Raw genomic sequence first — 21,497 nt, forward strand, 5'->3', positions numbered from 1 at the left:
AGTATTGTCCCAGCATTTACTTATTAATGTGATTCAGGCGTTGTTCTGCTTGATTATAGCTGCAATTGAACTGATGTTTCTAACGCAACACCATTAACAGAGTTCATTCAATAAATGTTAATTATATCTTATTTTTCGGATTTTTGTTGCACTGAAGCTTTTCTGCAAGTGAAACTTTTATTTTCCGCTTTGTATTTCATTAAGTTTAAAATCATTTAGAAATTTTCTTTTCAATACATAAATAATATTTGTTTCAAAAATCGTTCACTAGAAAAAGACAATACTACTTTAAAATTGTTTTTGGCTAAATTAATAAAAATAATATCGGCTTGCAACTTCAGAGAAATATTAACCTAGCCTCAACAAAAGTCCATCAAGGATTGCATAATAGAGCTAGTTTAGTAAAAAAAAAAAAACTTTTTAATTTCTGAAAAATAAGGTTCTAGCAAATGTTATCCTGTTCCCACTGAGAAACTCAACAGTAAAATTTTACCTAAGCAACAAACCCCACGTTTCAAGCAAAAAAGGAAATAAAAAACAAAAAAAGACATTTCAGACTAAATATCTCAAACAAAATGGCATACCTTGTGATAACTGTGATACAGATGGTCCGTTTGGGCAGCAACAATATGTTGTAGTTTTTGATTCTTGGTCAAATTTGATGCGTGAACAACATTTCTTACAAGTTATGGTCTCTTCACATAGAATTTGGACGTGCATCATTTCGTCAGAATAGCTAAATAATGAATGTGTAATTAGAATAGAAAGACTCCATTACTAATTGAAAATAATAAAACTGCTCAATATTGCAATTTTCTTGCTTTATGCTTGAATATAAATGGATAGCGAATCCTCAATACGAATCAGAATGACCTTACCCCAAGGATTATTGGATATAATGTATATAAATTCTTAGGATTAGGAAAAAATAATATTATACCCCCACACAAGCACTGGATGTGCACATACCAATGTAAGCTTAAGTTTTCAGAAAAAAAATCATATCTAAGAGAAAAAAAAGCCTTCCGTAGTTTCTAGGAAAATATGAATGGATGGGAGTAGGGGGCTGGATACTCCCCACCCCAAAGAATATTCCGATGGTTTTTAACCAAAGAACCTTTATAAAATTCTACATAAAGGCAAACAATTGTTTTGAAAACACTGGAGATGAACAGTGGAAAAATTATTTTATGAGCTTTTTTTTATTACTATTCGGAAATTTATATAAAAAATCTTCTTTCGTGAAGAGCTGTCTTGCTGATTAATGAAAAAAAAAATAGCGCTCGTCAGAAACCATTTTTGGATAGAAAGAAAAAAACACATCCACATGTTTAACCTGAAAAATATGAAAGGATACCATTTCAAAGTTTTCTTTTTGTCTTTGGGCTTATCAAAGAAATGTACGAAGCTTCTTGAGCGCAATAGAGAATTTTTCCTGTCAACTCTGCAGCATCAAAATAGAGCCAATTTTTTTACCTTAACATGAAAAATAAATTTGAAAAAGTTCATCTAATATGAATGATAATATGAATGAAAAAGTTCATCTAAATATACTTAGATGAACCATGTGTAGTTGTAATCAAAGACATCCATTTGGTAGAGAGTTCTGATTGTAGCAGCTTTAGCTTCAATGACTAAAACCTCTCCATCTTATTATGCTTTTTAAGAGGAAAATATTCTTCTTTTTTCCCCACCTTAAAACTATTCGTATCTTGTGAAAGCTTATGTCATAGGAAACTTAGTCTACTGTCAATCAAAATTAGAATTCAAGTAGGATTCTTCTGCACAGGAAGAGGGTTCTTTCTTTCACTACCAAGACGCTAACATGATACTTGCACTAGCTTGCCACCTTCCGAAAAAAGAAGCTTGGAAATGTCGTAGTTAATAAGTCTTTATCAGTAGTAGTTTGCATCTGATTCGGTAGAGTAGGTAAAGAGGAGCACTTGTCACCTGGAACAACCAAAATACACAAAAGTCTGCTTCACGACTTATAATACCATGAAAAGCGAACGGAAGGAGATGAGAAAAGGCACACGAAGCCGGCTCTTTTGTTATTAGCCTTTATGTACCAGCACACATACCTTATACTTTTTCGCTAAGTTTAAATTTCAACCTAACAAAAACTTGGTAGAACACAACGACTAGACCCATATGGTAATGGATATTTAGCAGATTTCACGGTTCATGATTTAACAGTTTTCGGTCTTACTGGAAGACCTATAAGTTACAACAAATTCACTAGACCGAGGATATCCATTATTCACATTCAATTAAAAAAATACGTTTTGTCAAATAAAGTAAAGAATGAAATAAAGATTTACAACGAATAGAAATTATTCGGTATATAAGGGTAGCTGCCCATTTCCTCTATTCCCCGCTCTTTATGCGAAAGTTTTATAGTAGACCTACTTTACTAAAAGTAATTATGCGTGCAATAAATATAGTAAATAGGCCAGATGGCACCGAATGCCATCTGGAACATTTGGACGTAAAATTGTATTGTTACAGAATGATTTCCGGCTCCTTTAAGTTATAATGTCACCCATTACTTTCATTTGAAAAGTTTTATTTTTAAATTTAATTTCAGTTCATTTTCAATATCATACACAGAAGTAGCCTGCATATGAGGAGGGAAACACTCTTCAAACTACACTCTTTACATTAAAGTTTAACTAACGCAGAAAAATACTTTAGGAAAAAGAGCTCATTAGTGTACTTGCTTTTCCAAAAAAAGCACAATTCTCCAAAATAAACTATCATATCCACAGTAAGAGAGGAGCTTCCCCCAGCATCTATAATGTGCGGTTGATCAATTTCTATATTCTTCCTAATAAAGGGAAGTTAGAAGTCATATCCATAATCCTCTGAATATTCATTCAATTCGCTTGAAGCATCTTTTATAAAAAAATTTTAAATTGTGGATATAAACCAGTTTTTGAGGTCCTGAGGCCTTAGGCAAAACCGTAGTCGATGATGTGCCTCTTTGCGATACTCTGTATTCGTTAGTTTCAGTGGCTAGAAGTTTGTAATAAAGGTTCATTTTTAAGTCTAACATAAATATTTAGAGACAAACGTTATACGAATGCCAGTATAACCTCTGACACTAGGAGGCTATTTAGCTGTTCTTTCAATAGTTCTTAGAATTTTTGTTTGCTAATATGTCGGTCCTTTTCAGGCCAAAATTACTGTTTTAAAGGGACAAAATGCTGGAAATCAGCACTTTCCCGTCGCATGATCCTTTTTATTACTTAAACAAGAGCTAAGAGCTCATATGGCACTTGTGACGAGGCAAGAAGAGCTAAAAGCCAAGAGATCATATGGTATAAGCTCTAACAAAATTATATGAATCAATAGATTGATTTTAAAAGATAATAAGAAGCTTAATGCCGGTCAGGATTTAAATTAAGAGCTCTGACTTACGATGTCCTTCTAAATATCAAAATTCATTAAGATCCGATCACCCACTCGTAAGTTATAAATACCTAATTTTTCCTCTCCCTTTAGCCCCCAAATGGTCGAATCTGGGAAAACGACTTTATCAAGTCAATTTGTGCAGGTCCCTGACACACCTACCGATTTTCATCGTCCTAGCCCGTCCAGAAGCACCTGACTCACCAAATCACTGAGCCCCTGACCCCAATTCCCCCAAAGAGAGCGAATCCAGTACGGTTCCGTCAATCATGTATCAAGGACACTTGCTTATTCTATCCACAAAACTTCATCCCGATTCCTCCACTCCAAGTGTTTTCCAAGATTTCTCCCTCCAACTCCCCCCAATGTCAAAGATCTGGTCGGGATTTGAATCAAGAGCTCTAAGACATGAATTCCTTCTAAATATCAACTTCCATTAAGATCCGATCACCTATTCGTAAGATAAAAATACCCCAATTTTCCCGTTTTCCAAGAAATCTGGTTTCCCCCTTCAACTCCCCCCAGTGTCACAGGATCTGGTCGGAATTTAGAATTAGAACTTTAAAGCACAAGATCCTTCTAAATATCAAATTTCATTAAGATCTGGTCACCCTTTCGTAAGTTACATATACCTCAATTTTCAAAATTACCCCCCCCCCACTCCACCAAAGAGAGCAGATCCGGTCCGGTTATGTCAGTCAAGTACCTTGGACAGGTTTTTATTCTTCCCATCCAGTTTCATCCTGATCTCACCGCTTTAAGTATTTTCTAAGATTTCCACTCCCCCAACTGCCCCCCCCCCAAATTACGCTGGATCCGGTTGAGATTTAAAATAAGAGATCTGAGTTACGAGGTCCTTCTAAATATGAAGCTTCATGAAGATCCGATCACCCCTTCGTAAGTTGAAAATACGTCATTTTTTCTAACTTTTCAAAATTACCCCCCCCCCCCCCCAAATAGATCGGATCCGTTCCAATTATGTAAATCACGTATCTAAGACTTCTGCTTATTTTTCTCACCAAGTTTCATCCCGATCCCTCCAATCTAAGCGTTTTCCGTGATTTTAGGTTCCCCCACCCCAAACTCCCCCCCAATGTCACCAGATCCAGTCAATATTTAAAAAAGGGCTTTGAGACACGATATCCTTTTAAATATCAAATTTCATTGGGATCCGATCACCTGTTCGTAAGTTAAAAATACCTCATTTTTTATAATTTTTAAGAATTAACCCCCCCCCCCAACTACCCCAAAGAGAGCGGATCCGTTCCGGTTATGTCAATCAATTATCTAGGACGTGTGTTTATTTTCCCCACCAAGTTTCATCCCGATCCCTCCACTCTAAGTGTTTTCCAAGCTTTAGGTTTCCCCCTCCCAACTCCCCCCCCCAATGTCACCAGATCCGGTTGGGATTCAAAGTAAGAGCTCTGAGAAACGATATCCTTCTAAATATCAAATTTCATTGAGATCGATCACCCGTTCGTAAGTTAAAAATACCGCATTTTTTCTAATTTTTCAGAATTAACCCCCCCTAACTACCCCAAAGAGAGAGGATCCGTTCCGGTTATTTCAATCATGTATCTAGGACTTGTGCTTATTTTTCCCACTAAGTTTCATCCCGATCCCTCCACTCTAAGTGTTTTCCAAGATTTTAGGTTTCCCCCTCCCAACTCCCCCCCCCCCAATATCCCCAGATCCGGTCGGGATTTAAAATAACAGCTCTGAGACACGATATCTTTCCAGACATCAGATTTCTTTAAAATCTGATCAACCGTTCCTAAGTTAAAAATACTTGAATTTTTCTATTTTTCCGAATTAACGGGCCCCTCACTCCTCCTCCCAGATGGTCAAATCAGGAAAACAAATATTTCTAATTTAATCTGGTCCGGTCTCTGATACGCCTTCCAAATTTCATCGTCCTAGCTTACGTGGAAGTGCCTAAAGTAGCAAAACCGGGACCGACAGACCGAGAGACCGACAGAATTTGCGATTGCTATATGTCACTTTTTAATACCAAGTGCCATAAAAAGGCACTGGGCCCTTGATTTGTGATTTGAATGAACCTGTTTCAATAGTTTACGAGTACTGATTCAATACGATTAGCCGTGGGGAAAACAATGAACAGGTATTTTCCGTACGAGTTTTATTCCTTTTTCTAAAATTACACAACTTTTCCTTTCCTAATAGCTTTTGATGAGCAGCTTTAAAATTAAGAAATTTTGCATATTTACAGTCAGCATTGATAATGGATTTATATTGGTGTATATATTGTACATGGCTTTATTTTTGGTTTCTATTGGCGAGGGTTGCTCTTTACTTAAAGTTTGTTACTACGAACTGCTTGATCCTAGGCTTTCTTAAATATGAGTGGCTATTACTCCCTCCTTCAGCCCCCTTACGGTCGAGAATGATAATCATCCCTGGAAAAGCATACACCTTCACACATTTCTGAAGAGAGAGAGAGAGAGAGGGGAGGGGGCTGAAATACCTGAAATATCTGTAAACGTGAAATTTAAAATAATTTCCACTGTTTTCAATGGAGGTTCTTCAAAAAATTCTTTCTATTGGGATGCTCTGCCTCCGTCTATCCCTCTTTTTTGCAGGCATGTACATAAATAATTCGGTTTTTTTAAAATATAAATATTAAAAAAACAGTAGATATTAACATAGAACCAGTCACAAATAGACCTTTGAGGTCAGCTGCCAAAGAAGCAAGATTAGCACTAAAAACGTGTTGTTAGTTATTCTTCTTCCATTTCATTAAAGTGTTGCGACAGCAGCACTTTGGTTTCGTTTCTTCGCTATCGATCAGTAATCACATGATCAAAGGCTATTCCTCAGCGTTGAAAAAACAAAAACAAAATAGTATCGAAAGAAGGGACTAAATTGACTTTGCAGCCAGTTGAACTTTATCCTTTTCAATCGTAGACATCGTGACGGATGAAAGCTCGGAATAATATCTTATATAATCTAGTTGGTAAATTGACTATTAGCTATCCCTAACTTTTCAGGATCAAAATACCATACATGACATTTTATTAATTATTACGAAAATATCTCATTGTTTTACATTCTCGTTTGTGCTTGTTTCTTCACTATCGGTCAAATGACGAAGTTGTCAGCCTATCGAAGTTTTGAAAACGGTATGTTCAAACATCGTGACGAATGAAAACTTGGAACAATATCTTATATAATCTAGTTGGTATTATAAAGCTATCCGTAGCTTTTCAGGATTAGAATACAATAGGTGACACTAATTATTACGAAACTAACTCATTGTTTTACGTTATCGTTTGTACCCGTTGCGTAAACGATACACCAACTAGCAAAAGTTGCTAACTCCTCATTGCCGAAGGTGATTATTACCTAACAGCCGACTGTTGCTTACAAGTCCTCTATATGTCTCACAATTTGTATCGGCCTAGATTTCGTTACAGTGTGTACCTTACTACTAAGTTGTCAACCCCTTGAAACTTTCAAACTGGTATGCCTCATGAAGAAATTTTTGTACCAAAAAATGGATGTCATATATTTTGATCAGCTCATCAAGAGCTATCGCTTGCCGTCGAAAAAAAATTCTATCTGTCTTAGTTCAAAAGTTGATTTTTTGCCGTAGGCAAACTTTCTAACGTCACCACTTAGAAAGGAGCAAAGGATAAGCTCCGATTTCTTTAGCAATGAAACAATTTTAAAGTTTATTAGGCATATCTGATACCATTTCTCTACCGCAATCCCAAGTCCGAAAAACCGAATGATAAACTCAGCTGAAATCACGAACAGAAATGAGTAGAAACAAAAGATGGCAGCACTTTCGGACCCATGGGAAAATGCCAAATTTGTGCTTCTGTAATTTTTTCTATTTATTACTCAAAGAAGATATATTGGCTGTGGGGCCAGGTAACTGCCGCATATATTTAACACTTATAGATTTTAGTTCATCTTCAATTCGAAAGTGGTGCTGCCTGCTTGCCTGCTAGAACGGAGCTTTTCACTCGAAAGCAGAAACAAGGTTTGATGAAATGAAAGCTTGGCTGAACAACTTCAGATACTCCTCTCTGACATAGGCTATATAACTCCACTTCACTTCGCACACCATAGGCTCTGGCTCTTGGAAAAGCAAAAACCATCTTTTTTGGCCCCAGGCAAGAGTTCTGCAAAGCGTTCCAAAATCTAATGTCATATTCATCAATCCGGCCTGAGGACCACACTTTCCGTAAAAACCGCACAGGTTAGACCCTTACCAGTTTCCTGGAATAAGCTGAGATCGGCGGCATAGGAAAAAAATAACTGGGACAAAACCAAAGTGTTGCTCTTGCAACACAATTCTGCCCTTCTACTAAATTTTCGTGTAGACTCACTGAGAGTACAAAAATTTGCCCATAGAAATATCCATTTGCTACTTCAGGTACCCCCCTCCCCAAAAAAAACACACACAAAAAGATCCATTGACTCTCCTCCATAACAGATGATGCCCAAATATACACCATTGTATAAAGTTTTATGAAGTCCCAAATGAATCAAATCTGTTAAAAGAAGCTTTAAAAAAATATGTCTATATTTGTTTTCAATGTACTCATCTTTGGGAACGTATCCACCATCACGCGACATTATGGTCTCTGAAACCGTAAAGCTCAATACACAGCAATTAGGTAATTCTAAATCGATTGCCTATCTCAGAATTTTCCCGCTCAAGCACTTTCGCCATCTTTTGGCTGAAGTTGTTGTTATGAGCAAAAAATGACAGAAAATGCCACTTCGCTGTAGTGTTTTCTGTTGCTATTTAAAAGGACACTACACCTTTTAGTTTCCGTTCAAACCAGCCATCTAAATTCTAGGACAGTTATTTTGATACCATTATCTCTAAGAAAAAATGAATAAACACATTTCTGTGACTGTCTTTCTAAAAAAAACACAAAATTCTGCATTTTCGTAGATAAGGACATGAAACATCTGCAGTAGGGCTCTCTGATATACTGAAGGGAATGGTGTAATTTTTATTAAGATTTCTCCCTCTTTCAGAGGTGATTCCCCACCCACATCCCTTTTTTGAGAACTAAGCTAATTTTCTAAGGTTTATAACTTTTGATGAGAAACTTTAAACTTCATGATCTTTGTATTTTTGGAAAAACCATAAGAAGCCAAATCTTCTGATGTACACACTATTGGTAGAGCTCCTTTTACAGGATTTTTAATTAGCACAAAATGCTCCAAACTTACAAATGGTTACTACAAACTGTTTGATATACTTGTTTGGACATTCCAAATATAATATGATATTACATTCCTCCATTTCCTTGGCTTGCTGCGATTGGCCGGTCGGGCCTTTGGCCCTCACTTGTTACCATGATGTCAAAATTTCAGTTTTTCTTCTTTTTTGTTGTTTCTTAATATTTTTTAGTGTCTTATAGCTTATGTTGGTTCTCATGGTTCAAAAATTATTCACATAGATTTTCATGTCTCTAGCTTTGAATGGTTTATCTTATTTTGTTGGTAAAAAAGAAAAGAAAAACTTATTCAGAATAATTAAGAAGCATGAAAATGGAAAAAGATATAAATCCCAAGCAAAATTAATGAGAAAACTTGAAATGCGACGTTAAGATAACTACCGAGCAAAAGCCAAGGACATTGAGCTGCTAATCATAGCAAGGAAAGGGAGGAGACAAATATCACGTGATTTTTATAGCCTAGAACAATACTCTTTATCTTGCAAAGAGTTCGTATCTTACACAATCCATACTTTAATAGTTTAAGTGTTTTTTTCGCAACAAGCCGTGTCTTCGCGCCAAATAAATACCAGTCGCGAAAAACCAATGGAAAGCAAAGCTAGCTTATAATACCAGCCGTTAAAAATTGCATTGGTTAGTCACAAATAACGATTAAAAACGTAATTATTTAAAAATTGACCACGCTTCCACTGTTATAATCTATTTCTGGAGATAAAGCAACGATGATAATAGGTTTCAGTCATGTTTTGAAATGTTTCCAAAAATTCTAATATCTTGCAATCATTGACTATAAAATGAAGAACCAAATCAAATTTGGAAGTTTTATTGACGTCAACAGCGTAATTTGAATTTCCTTCTAAAACCCCTGGTCAGAAACACAGTCTACTATGAGTCAAGACTTGCTTTCCAAGTCTAGCTTGTTCTTGTATTTTTGTAAGTAATGGTCTGGCAGCTTTCTGCAAGTTACAAATTATGGAAATAAACAATCGAAAGTTAAGCCAGCTTCGCTTTCCAATTTGCAAATAAAAATCATTAGAAATTTATTCTGAGAGTTATATGCTTTCTAGCCACCCTGTTCCAAAACACTACATAAGAAATCAAGGCTATTACCATTTAACTTCAACATCTGATATTATTTCTCCGTCATCTCGTTCCCAGTCATGCGAGGAGGCACAAAGACCAGCAACCAAAAAGCTTTTGAGGATTCTAGAATGAGAAGTTTGCGTCTCAATGGCCTGCTTTAAAAACCGCTTACCAATTACAGTTAGCAGATTATGAAAGTTTTTTGGTCCCCAGTTTTCTCTGCATGTCCTAAAAGAAAAAAAAATTAATTCATACACCTAGTCATAAGAGTAGAATAACAGTAAATGCCATAAACATGGAAGAGAAGAGATTTTGAAGGAGAATGCATAAGCTTAAAAGCCATTTGAGCTCTTGGGTTGAACAGCTAAGCTCACCAAGAATTAATTTAGGCCTTGTTTGACGCAAATTAATCTAATTATGGACAAATTCACATAAAAATTAGAATCTTTGGTTATATCTGCACCTGGTTTTCTCTTCATGTAAAGATAGGATGCTAGTGATGAATGTGTAAAAACGTCCATAAAACAAAATCACAGTAAACACAAGGGTAAGCAGAAGAGAGCTTTATATAGAAGACACAAAACTAGAGTCATTTGTGGAGCCTCTTTCAGAAAAATTGAGGATATGTGCTAAAAGGTAAAAAAAAAAATACAGATACTTCTGCAGAAAGTTTGCCTTCTTTAGGGATCAAACTTGGCTCAAGAGTTATGAAATAAACTGCAATACATAAAATTGGTAAAGCGTTTCTTTCAAAACACAGCAACCAACCTAAATATTCATTAAAAGATTTAAGGTTATTTTCTGTACTTTAATATAGCTAAAAGTCATTTTTTGGTATTAGCCTTATAAATTTAATATATGTGTACTATTCTTTTAGGAGAATATAATAATACAGTGATTGCACACTTTTAGTTATAAAAACATAACATTCAGCCAAAGACGTATGCTGACTTCTCAGCCCTGTTTATTTTAAGTCAATTGTGTTCAGCTGCATGAAAGTTTCTATATACGCTGGTCCATAAAATTACAGCAAAATAGCCATTTTTACCACTTGTATCTCTATCCCTCCCTAAATAAAAGTACATTATCCTCCTTACAAGTTCAGACTATGCACACGTATGATGATTGGTGTACTAGAAATGGATTACCTAAAGGCTATAGAGTCTAGCTAGGAACAAGTATGGGAGGAAAAACCCACTAGGTCAGCATTTCTCAATCTTTTGACAGTCAACTCCCCCCCCCTAACAGATAAAAACAAAGTAAATAAATTCTCACAGCCCCTTTATAGGTTAACGATATCAATCTTAAGCCTTATTGTCTTGTTAATTCTTATTAACATGCTGATTTCTCCTTCTAACTTTAGTTTTGTGTCAGTATGTGCGTTTGATTGAAATTTTCTTCTTTTATGGGGGTCAGAGACTTTATAGTTGCAACCATAAAGCCCTTTTACTGTTCTACATCTTAATGGCAAAGGATTATTGTAAAACTGCTTGCTGAAGTATCTTGTTGGATCTCTTTTGATTCCAAGCATTGAATTATCAAGCTATCTAATTTGAGTTTAGCACCCTTTGACAGGGGTAGTCAGCCAGTTTTTTTTTTTCAGAAGGTAATATTTGAAGCGATACCTTATTATGACTAATATTATCTTTTTATGTTATCACATGACCTTCAAATAGATGATGGTCAATAGTTTCATTTTTTGTATTGTCAAACTGCAACATGGAAAAAATGGGGCAAAACCTGTTCAATTGGGGATTTGCAATGAGAAGAGTTAGACCTTGAGAACAGTAGTGCCATTACAGATTCTGTAATGGAGTTGGGAAGAAAAAGTAGAAAAAATGTTTTATTTTTATTTTTGGATATTAGACAACCTCCACCAGGAATTGTGTCTTGGGGGGGAGGTTTCCCTTTTGGGTGGTAAATTTTAAAAGAAATTTTGCCATGCTTATATGGATAGGAATAAATGCCAACTGTGAGCAATAAGGGATACCTTCAGAAGCAAGTACATTTTTTTTCAAGTTTTTACTCAGCTCAGGCAGACCTGAGTAAGTAAAACTGAGTTTGCCTAATTCTAAGTGAACATTGTGACCTTGTGTTGCAAGTTTATTTGTGTTGGTCCTCTTTCCCAAACATTAAGGTCATCTAAAAATTCAATTTCATCAACAAAGGGAAACGACAAGGATAAACTTCCCATAAAAACAGTAAAGAGATCTGGAATGAGAGGTGATCCTTGTTGAAGGTCTGTCCTTATTGGGGTTTAATTTGTTTTTCTATTTGCTGCAGCTGCAGAGTAATTGTCCTTCCAAAAGCTTTACATCAGTTCTATCAGTTCATATTGAAATCGGAAGTGGTTCGTAATGTTGCATAGATTTGCATTGATGATATGACCAAACGGTTCTTTATTGTCTACAATCATTCCTGTGAGTAACTCCCTTTCCTTCTGTGCTGTTTTGCAGCATCTTCCAACAGCAACACAGCCTCAACAGCATATCTATCTGTTAAAAAACCAGATTGAGATTCTGCAAACATACAAGCCTTAGAATCTTTTTAAAAACGATCATCTTTACTAGCCTTGACTTAATTGGCAGTACAAAAATTTATCAATATGGAGTTATATATTTGGCAACTTTGCCTTGTTGGAAGATTGAAACATCCGTGCCACTGGATATGCTTTCCTTTGAAGAATTTTGTTGTTGGACTAAGACCTTCTGAAAATGTTTACCAGCTTCTTTTATTTATAATTGATTTTGCATAAGCTTACAGTTATCAGCTTCACCCAACATCTCACTTAATGCATGAAAAGACTTAGCAGCATCATTCCTTTCTGAATCTTGTTGATCTGTCTGTTTCTCTAAGGTTGTATAAACTCAAACTTGCACAGCTGTACTTGCTGTTAAAGTGATTGGTGAAAAGTTTGGTTTCTTTGGTATCTTTTCCAGTTATCATTTATTTCAATGCGTCTGGTTAATAAAATTGTGAAATTTTCAATTAAGATAGATAGATAACTCTTTTATATCTGTGTTATAGCTTTTTTTTTTTTTTTTTTTTTTTTTTTTTTTTTTTTTTTTTTTTTTTTTTTTTTTTTTTAAGTCTAGAATATGCTATAAGATTTAGGCAAATATTGAGCTGCTGGATAGACCTACTTATGTATTAATTCCACTGACATTTTGTTGTTTTCTTACTGGATAGAATTCTTGGTTGCCTAATTAATTATTATGCTTGTTAGTATTTTACCCATTTTAATTGTCTGTATTCCTTTGCCTACCTGATTGTATTCATCTTCTTCTAAAAATTGGAAACCTAAAGATTTACAATTTGTTTTTATCATAAAATCTGGTTTTCAGAGTATGAATGTTATCGGGCTGATGGTTGAAAGTGCTCATAAATGCTGTGTGGTTTATTTGTAGCTTGTAGGTTAGTTATATTTGAACATGAAGGGTCATGCAATGGGGTCGAATAAGAAGATTTATTATTTCTAAATTCTTCCCTCAGATGTTGTATCAAGTTCAAAATTATACGGGGTTAAGCTAGTAGTTATGCTGATCCCTGCTAGAATTCTATTGAATGTTTTTCCTGCAGTGTATCCCCTACTACAATATTATTAGTGAAGATAGTTTTTCTTTCAACATACTGTGTATAGGTCATTATTCCCATTTGGGTTGTAAAAATATGTTATTCTGAACAAGCCTTACTACCTGTTTTGGAATAAAACTATGCTGATAGAGTCATATCTCCATTGAAAAGCCTTTTATTATTATTGCTGAATGTTTTTGTGAGTTTTAAATGAACACTGGCTCTCCTCACCTGTTGTTCCTGTTTGGATATCCTTGCTGCAAGTCTGATACCCTGGGATACTTGCTCTTCTCATGTGGACCATTTTTGTCAATACTAATTACATATACATTGTTTTCGCCAGAGCTTAGTGAGCTAGTGAGCTAGTGAGCTTAGTGAAATTATGTCAAAACTTATGAACTACATAAGCTCAGAATGAAGACTATATGCTTGGGACAACATTCAGTATATGCCCTGAATAATATACATGCAATGAATTTCTATACATGGTTCTTTTCTTTATATTGATTTTAATGGCAAACAAACAACACGACAGCACATTCAGCATAAGAAAATTTGGCAAAATTCTAGTTTCGGGCTTTTTTTGCTATCTTGGAAAGTAGTTGAGTTAGGTGAATCAAATTGTCATGAGCACACCCATATACCTAATGATATCTTAGGAAAATACTTTGAAGCACCAACACCCACTCCTTCTTACCCTAGAGGGCACTGACCTTTCATGACCTTCAATAATCTCTGTGTTACAAAAGTGAAATATTGCAAAACAGATCTTCTGCTCAAAAAACAAGTGTTTTTCGGCCTTATACCTTTGCTTAATCTTAATTTAAAAAACTTAAAAGATCTCTATAGTGATTTCTTAAATTTAAGAGAAAAGCCTTGATACCACTTAAAATTATACAGGAAACCAAAAATTACATTTTCAAAAGGTAAAGCCATTGAAAAGGAGATTGAAAACTCATAATGGTATTAGTCTACAGTCAGGCCCACCCAAAGGAAACAACATAATATTCTGAAAACAACTATGCAAATCACAAGATGCTTACTTATTCCTAAAAGTACTTTATTTTATTCTACCCTTTTCCCCCAAATATGCAAATATACAGCCCAAACTATAGATAGATAGATAGATGAGTGTATTTCAAAAACCCGTGGGCCATATACACACAAAATATAAATAAATAACAGACAAGCAAGGAAATTAACAACAGTACGAGCACGCACAAAAAAAAACAGAATTCAACGCAAAAAGTACCTAATCTAACTACAAAAGAAATTAATCATATAAAACTTTTTCTTCTTATTAAAGATTTTTCTATATATACTCCCACTCGAAATATTGTGGTTGGGTTACTATTTTGTAGAATACCCGGAAGCATCAAATTAATCCCATGCAAATAAATTTCCCGTAAATCCAAGAGCACCGGGCATTTCCGGAGAAAATGATCCAAGTCTTCATCATCATCTTTACAAAGAGGACAAAGATACCGCCTATCAGGACCAACTATCATTTTATTTTTGTCGAACGTTTTTTGCCTGTTCTGGATTGGAAGACAATTTGCCCTAAGCTGAATCCAACGACGTAGAATCATAGCCGGTAAATTAAGTTTAAAATAAACTTCCTCCCCAAAACTAGGTTTTGCCTGATTATAATGTTGTAGGGTTGTAGAATCAAGAACCAGCCCTTGCCAATGCTGAATTTCCTGACTCTCTAATATAAATCGTACCTGGCTTTCTAAATTTGCTGGTACATCGCGAGAGCAAAGACCATTATTCCATAAATAAGGCATTCCTACTTTTTCTAGTAATGATTTAATTTGGGATGGCCACGAGGTTTTTAAACCACATTTCAACATCTCTTCATATGCCACTCTTACTAGTCTATCTTCATTACTCTTAGTTAACTTCAACCAGAATCTAAGCATTAAAATATACCTACGTAGCTTTAAAGAAAACAGGCCCATATCACCTTTCAGAATCTGTGAATGAGTTGTCTGATGTAAACCAAACACTCTTTTATAATACTGGAGCTGAAGGGACTCCAGTTGCTGCACCGTTTCTCCACCCCATATCTCTGCTCCATATTCTATTATGGGTAAAATTTTTGTGTTAAATATTCTTTTATGCATTTTTAGGTTTTTGATCCCCATTATCGTCGGGTCTAAATATAGCTGACATGGCCACCCTACCTCTCTTAATTATTTCATCAACATGACTCCTTAGGCTTCCATTTTCCGATAAGATAAAGCCTAAATATTTTATTCTTTTACTTATAAATAGTTCCTTATTATTAAATTTAAACGTATATTTTTCATCGTCCCCAACCTTCCTTTTTTTTAAAATAACAACTTCGCTCTTTTCAGTATTCAGCCTTAACTTTTTTGTATGCAAATATTCTTCTATGAGATTCAAAAGAGTCTGTAGATCTTGCGGTTTATTAGCCACCAAAGCAATATCATCTGCAAATAATAAGAGAGATAGTTTTTGAGTCCCTAGGCTAACTTTCGGAGCCCATCTATTCTCTAGAAAATTAACAACATCATTAATAAAAATATTAAACAACTTAGGTGAAAGGGTGCTGCCCTGTTTTACTCCCCGCTTAATATCAAAAAGCTTCGAAAACCTATTACCAACTTGAATGATTCCACTCACACAAGTATACATGCTCACTATCAATCTAACAAATGAATGGGGAAGGCCAATATTTAGCATGGCATCCTTCAATAACTCTCTGTCGACACTATCAAAAGCCTTATGGAGATCCAGAAATCCCACATAAAGACAAGTTTTACCCTTTCCATATTTATCTATTAATGCCTTTAAAATAAACACACTATCTGTCGTCCCATACCCTGTCCTGAAACCTTCTTGTTCCTCATGTATTAAATTATTTGTATTTAACCAATTGGAAAGCCTGGTATCTAATATTTTCTCCATAACCTTACTTAAAGCAGGGACAAGTGCTATTAAACGATAATTTTCATGAGCCTTCGGGTTTCCTCTCTTAAAAAGTGGTATAAACAATGATGTCTTCCAAGCGCTTGGCCATTGCCATGACCTTAACACCTTATTACAAAGAAGAACAATTATCGGTATCAAAATGGAAAGAAAATTCTTAAATAACAATATTGGTATACCATCAACACCCGCAGCAGTACCACCTTTTAAATTCTTAAATATTGACTTAATCTCTTGGCCATTCACATCACCCACTAAATCGTAATCATGTTCTCTCATGGGATAAATAACCATCTCTGGGGTATGCGCTACCTCCTGAAGATCTGCACAAACACCTTCTAAATTATTTAGGTAATCAGGCCATGAATCAGCTTCCGGAACAGCCTGGGTATTAACATTTCTCCTTCCACTATCATTCTTTATATAGCCCCAAAACTTTTTAAAATCTTTATTTCTAAAATCATCAGCGATATCCAGTTTCTTCTTATGCTCGTACTCTTTTTTTTTTTCTTTTTATTAAACTTTTATATTCTCTTCTTTTATCTTTATAATTAGCCAATTTTAGACTTTGATCTTCCGCGCTATCAAATTCATTCAAACGATTTAATAAATATTTTGCTTCTTCTTTCATTAACTTGAAATCCAAGTCAAAATATCCCTCATTCTTTTTTAATTTTTTAGTTAGGCCACATGATTCTGCACAACTGCCCATTATTTCATTTAACAGCATAATTACACTATGTGCATCTTTTTCATTGTCTTCTAACGCTTTCAAATTATTTTTTTACATGCGAGTCCAAGAGCTCCCTTCTAAATGCTTCAATATCTTTATCTGTTAAATCATTTCTAATTCGTTTTCCTAAACCTATTTTTCTATAATCCGCATTATAGAAATTTCTTAGTCGTGAACCGTGTTTCGCAAACTGCCCAATCTTCACCTCAAGCATAATAGCTCTATGATCAGATCCAACTAAATCTAATACTCCCATATTTATTGATTCAGGTACAAATTGCGTATTAATTAGCACATAATCTACAACACTTGGAGTTGGACCCGAAAGGCAAGTGAACTCGCCCCTACCCTTATCCTTCCCAAACCTACCATTCGCAATCATCAGACCATGCTCCCCACAAAACGCCAGGAGCTTTCTTCCCCATACATTTATTTTTCTTTTTTCATCCTTGTTGCTTCGTGGTATTCTACAACAAATTGGGACAAAATCGCCTAAATCTGGGATCAACACATCTGGGATCTCAGCCTCCAGGCCGGTATAAGCATTGAAATCCAACACATCTTGATCTTTATAACTTTCTTGTATTAACGAAAATTCTTCCCCTAAAATTTCCCAAGTATTTTCTCGATTGTACGAACTATTCTGTGGAGGTATATACACTACACCCAAAATTAATTGCTTCCCACATTTCAAATAAATAGACAGCCAAAGCAAGTTTTCAGATCTACTACTAATTCTCTCATAGCCGTCAATAGCAGATGCTTTAACCAAAACCAAAATGCCACCATAATGTCTATTATTTCTTGCTACATTACGCACGGTCTGTTCAACGAAATACCCGGGGAGAGGTGATATAGGAGAACAATCGTTCCATGTTTCAATCAGCGAAATCACATCAAACGAAAATAAATCGTCATATAAATAGGTCAACTTATCACGTAATCCTTGTATGTTCCATGACACTAGACTCAGTATATGGCCCTCTATATCCTATGTTTCTACGCCTTCTGTTAGCACGTTAACATCACTAGCCTTTGGTTGAGATTGCTCGTTACTAGTCTTAGTCGGGGGAAAGGCAACATGATAATACTCACGAGTGCGGTTATTTATATCCGCTAACTCACTTCGGTGTTTATTGTAATAAAAATCACATGAAAAACCACCACGATGTCTATCATTAAACTTCTTTCTTGGCGAATGGCTTCCTTTGGGTGCTACATTACGAGTACCTGGTCGAAACAAGTCATTTGGGCTGACAATAGCACTAGAAGGTCTTTTAGCTGTCGATACTGCCTGAGGAGTGGTGGTCGATGGTACTAATGTCTCAGTATCACTATCACTGGCATCACTAACTAGCCTCATCGGAATATTATTGGGATCATTTGGGAGCCTAGCACTAAAGGGTGGACCAGAATTTTGTACTGGCTTCAAATTACGCTTAATCTCGACTATTGAATTTCCATCATACCTGAATATTCGGCCTTCGATGAATAGTTTGTCACCTCGTAATTTTGCATCACGGCCATCATTTTGCGCAGTAGTTAACATTTCCTTTAAATGTTTACGGGCCTCCCTTTGTATAGCTGTGTAATCCGGAGCCACCGATAAACCAAACCTTCTTAATACGGAGCTGTTTCTTAAAATATAGTCTCTGATTTCAACCGAGTTTAGCTTTACTACTATCGGCCCTGATTTCAATCTAAAAATGTCACGTATATCACTTCGATTTATCCCGAGAGACGGCATAGTACGATTTAATAACCCCGTTATTTCTTGCTTCAGAGTATAATCGCCGAGTTGTTGAGGGGTGTAATTATAGAAGATTAAATTCGTTCTTTTCTGCTCTGCTTCGAGCTTGTTGGCTCGTTCATAAGAGACTGCTAGGTTAGATTTCACATTTTCCAGCTCTTTTTTAATTTCATCATTTGTCTTAGCATTGTTAGATAACTGCGTAATAATGTTACTTAACTGTACTTGTATGGCATCAATGCTATCCGAAAGTTCAGGAATTGTATTAACTTTCTGCGAAAGCACCGGTAATAAATCCAGTTTAAAATTAATTTCTTGCAAGAACTGGGCACTTTGCATTTTCTCGGCCTCTCGTGTTTGGACTGCCATTTACACCCTTATAAACTTATCAAAGTGCAAAATGTAAAACCTTTATCACTCCTTGATTTGATCCAGTATCGTTAATTAGCAATAAGACTTTTTTTCACCATTCGAAAAATATATATGCTTTTTCTGAATTTTCCTGTTTCCTGATTTAATTGATACTTCTTCTTTGATGTTTAATCTATCAGAGCCAATGCTATAATGTTGTCTATAGTAAAGGCCATAAGGCTTCAATGTTTTTTCCCTAGATGCACTTCATATAGAAGGTTTGGTGATATAAACTTTGGAAAAGGGTCACTTTGATTGGAATTTGGAAGTTCCTTTAGCCTTCTTAAGAGTAAAAAATAATTGGATGGCAATTATCCCCTCCCACACTCTTTTCCCCCATTTGCATCCAATACAAAATTTTGAGATACCTATTTTTTAAAATACTTCAAAGATCAAATAATAAGAATATGGAGTCAACACAATCCCCAGAGCTTGGGGGCAGGTGTTTGTAAGATATGCCCTTGGGTCATATAAAGTTTTTATGAAAGTGTTTTTAAAATAGCTCAAAAATCAGATAAGCCCCACCCCTACTAAAACAATTATAACAATATTTTATTCCAAAACCTAGGGGAGCTGACCCCTGGCCCTCCCTCCATGGCCCAACTACCCCCCCCCCCCCCCAAAAAAAAGCTCAGTGTTTTATTACAAGAATCATGCAAAATGACCCCTGGCCCTCCCTCCATGGTCTGAACCCCCCCAAAAAAGAAGAAAAAACCTAGTAACAATACTTTATTGCAAAAAACCATAGGAGCTGACCCCTGGCCTTCCCTCCAAAGCCCTACCCCCCCAAAAAAAAATATCAGTGATACTTTATTCCAAAAAAAAAACAAGCTGACCCCTGGCCCTCCTACATGCCCCTTTAAAAAAAACAAACAAAAAGCTTATTAACAATACTTGGTGCTTGTATGATAAACCCCCTATCACTGAAGTTGTTCATTCATTGACACCTTATAGAACTAGATCTTTTTTCATTAGTTTCTTTCAGCATAGCATGAGACAAGACAAAGAGAAGTGACAGAATAGATGGAAATATATAATTTGGACTATATGTTTTTGCATTAGGGGGGGGGAGGGTTAAATTCTTACTACACAATATACATAATAATTGCAACTAACTCATGAGACATGCACACCCACTATACCCCCCCCCCCTTTTTAATGTGCTAATATACAGCCCAAATTTGGTTAAGGAGTATAATATTTTTATCTAACTTTCAAATATTTCATTAGGATTGAGCATCAGAAGAACATATAAGAAGAATAAAAATTTGAGGGTATATCATACAAATAGACTGTCGAATATTTTATTCCAAAAATCATGGGATCTGACCCATGACTCAACCCCCCTTCACAAATAAAACAAGAGCTAAGCGCTCATATGGCACTTGTGACGAGGCGAGAAGAGCTAAGAGCCAAGAGATCATATGGTATGAGCTCTAACAAAATTCTATGAATCAATAGATTGATTTAAAAAGGAAAATAAGAGGCTTAATGCCGGTCAGGATTTAAAATAAGAGCTCTGAGTCACGATGTATTTCTAAATATCAAAATTCATTAAGATCCGATCACCCACTCGTAAGTTATAAATACCTAATTTTTTCTAATTTTTCCTCTCCCTTTAGCCCCCCAGATGGTCGAATCTGGGAAAACGACTTTATCAAGTCAAATTGTGCAGCACCCTGACACACCTACCAATTTTCATCGTCCTAGCACGTCCAGAAGCACCAAACTCGCCAAATCACTGAACCCCTCCCCCCAACTCCCCCAAAGAGAGCGAATCCAGTACGATTCTGTCAATCACGTATCAAGGACATTTGTTTATTCGATCCACCAAGCTTCATCCCGATTCCTCCACTCCAAGTGTTTTTCCAAGATTTCCCCCTCCAACTCCCCCCAATGTCAAAAGATCTGGTCGGGATTTGAGATAAAAGCTCTGAGACATGAATTCCTTCTAAAAATCAAATTTCATTAAGATCCGATCATCTATTCGTAAGATAAAAATACCCCAATTTTCACGTTTTCCAAGAATTCCGGTTTCCCCCTCCAACTCCCCCCCATGTCACAGGATCTGGTCGGAATTTAAAATTAGAACTTTAAAGCACAAGATCCTTCTAAATATCAAATTTCATTAAAATCTGGTCGCCCTTTCGTAAGTTACAAATACCTCAATTTTCAATATTACCCCCCCCCCCCCCAATTCCACCAAAGAGAGCAGATCCGGTCTGGTTATATCAGTCACATATCTTAGACAGGTTTCTATTCTTCCCATCCAGTTTCATCCTGATCTCACTGCTTTAAGTATTTTCTAAGATTTCTGGTCCCCACAACTGCCCCCCCCCCTCCCAATAGAGTGGATCCG

General features: G+C 35.8%; 1 protein-coding gene across 1 annotated transcript in view; it reads right to left on the reverse strand.

Moving 5' to 3' along the window:
- The window catches only part of LOC136025171 (stAR-related lipid transfer protein 7, mitochondrial-like), a 55,808-nt gene that overhangs the window by 30,799 nt on the left and 3,512 nt on the right, over positions 1 to 21,497 (reverse strand). The window contains exons 2-3 of the mRNA XM_065700939.1: positions 9,744 to 9,944; positions 585 to 736 (exon numbers count right to left, since the gene is read on the reverse strand). Of these exons, the coding sequence (XP_065557011.1) occupies positions 585 to 736; positions 9,744 to 9,944 (353 nt within the window). The remainder of the gene's footprint in view (positions 1 to 584; positions 737 to 9,743; positions 9,945 to 21,497) is intronic.

This window comes from Artemia franciscana, chromosome 3 (genome assembly GCF_032884065.1).
Source record: "Artemia franciscana chromosome 3, ASM3288406v1, whole genome shotgun sequence".
NCBI lineage: Eukaryota > Metazoa > Arthropoda > Branchiopoda > Anostraca > Artemiidae > Artemia > Artemia franciscana.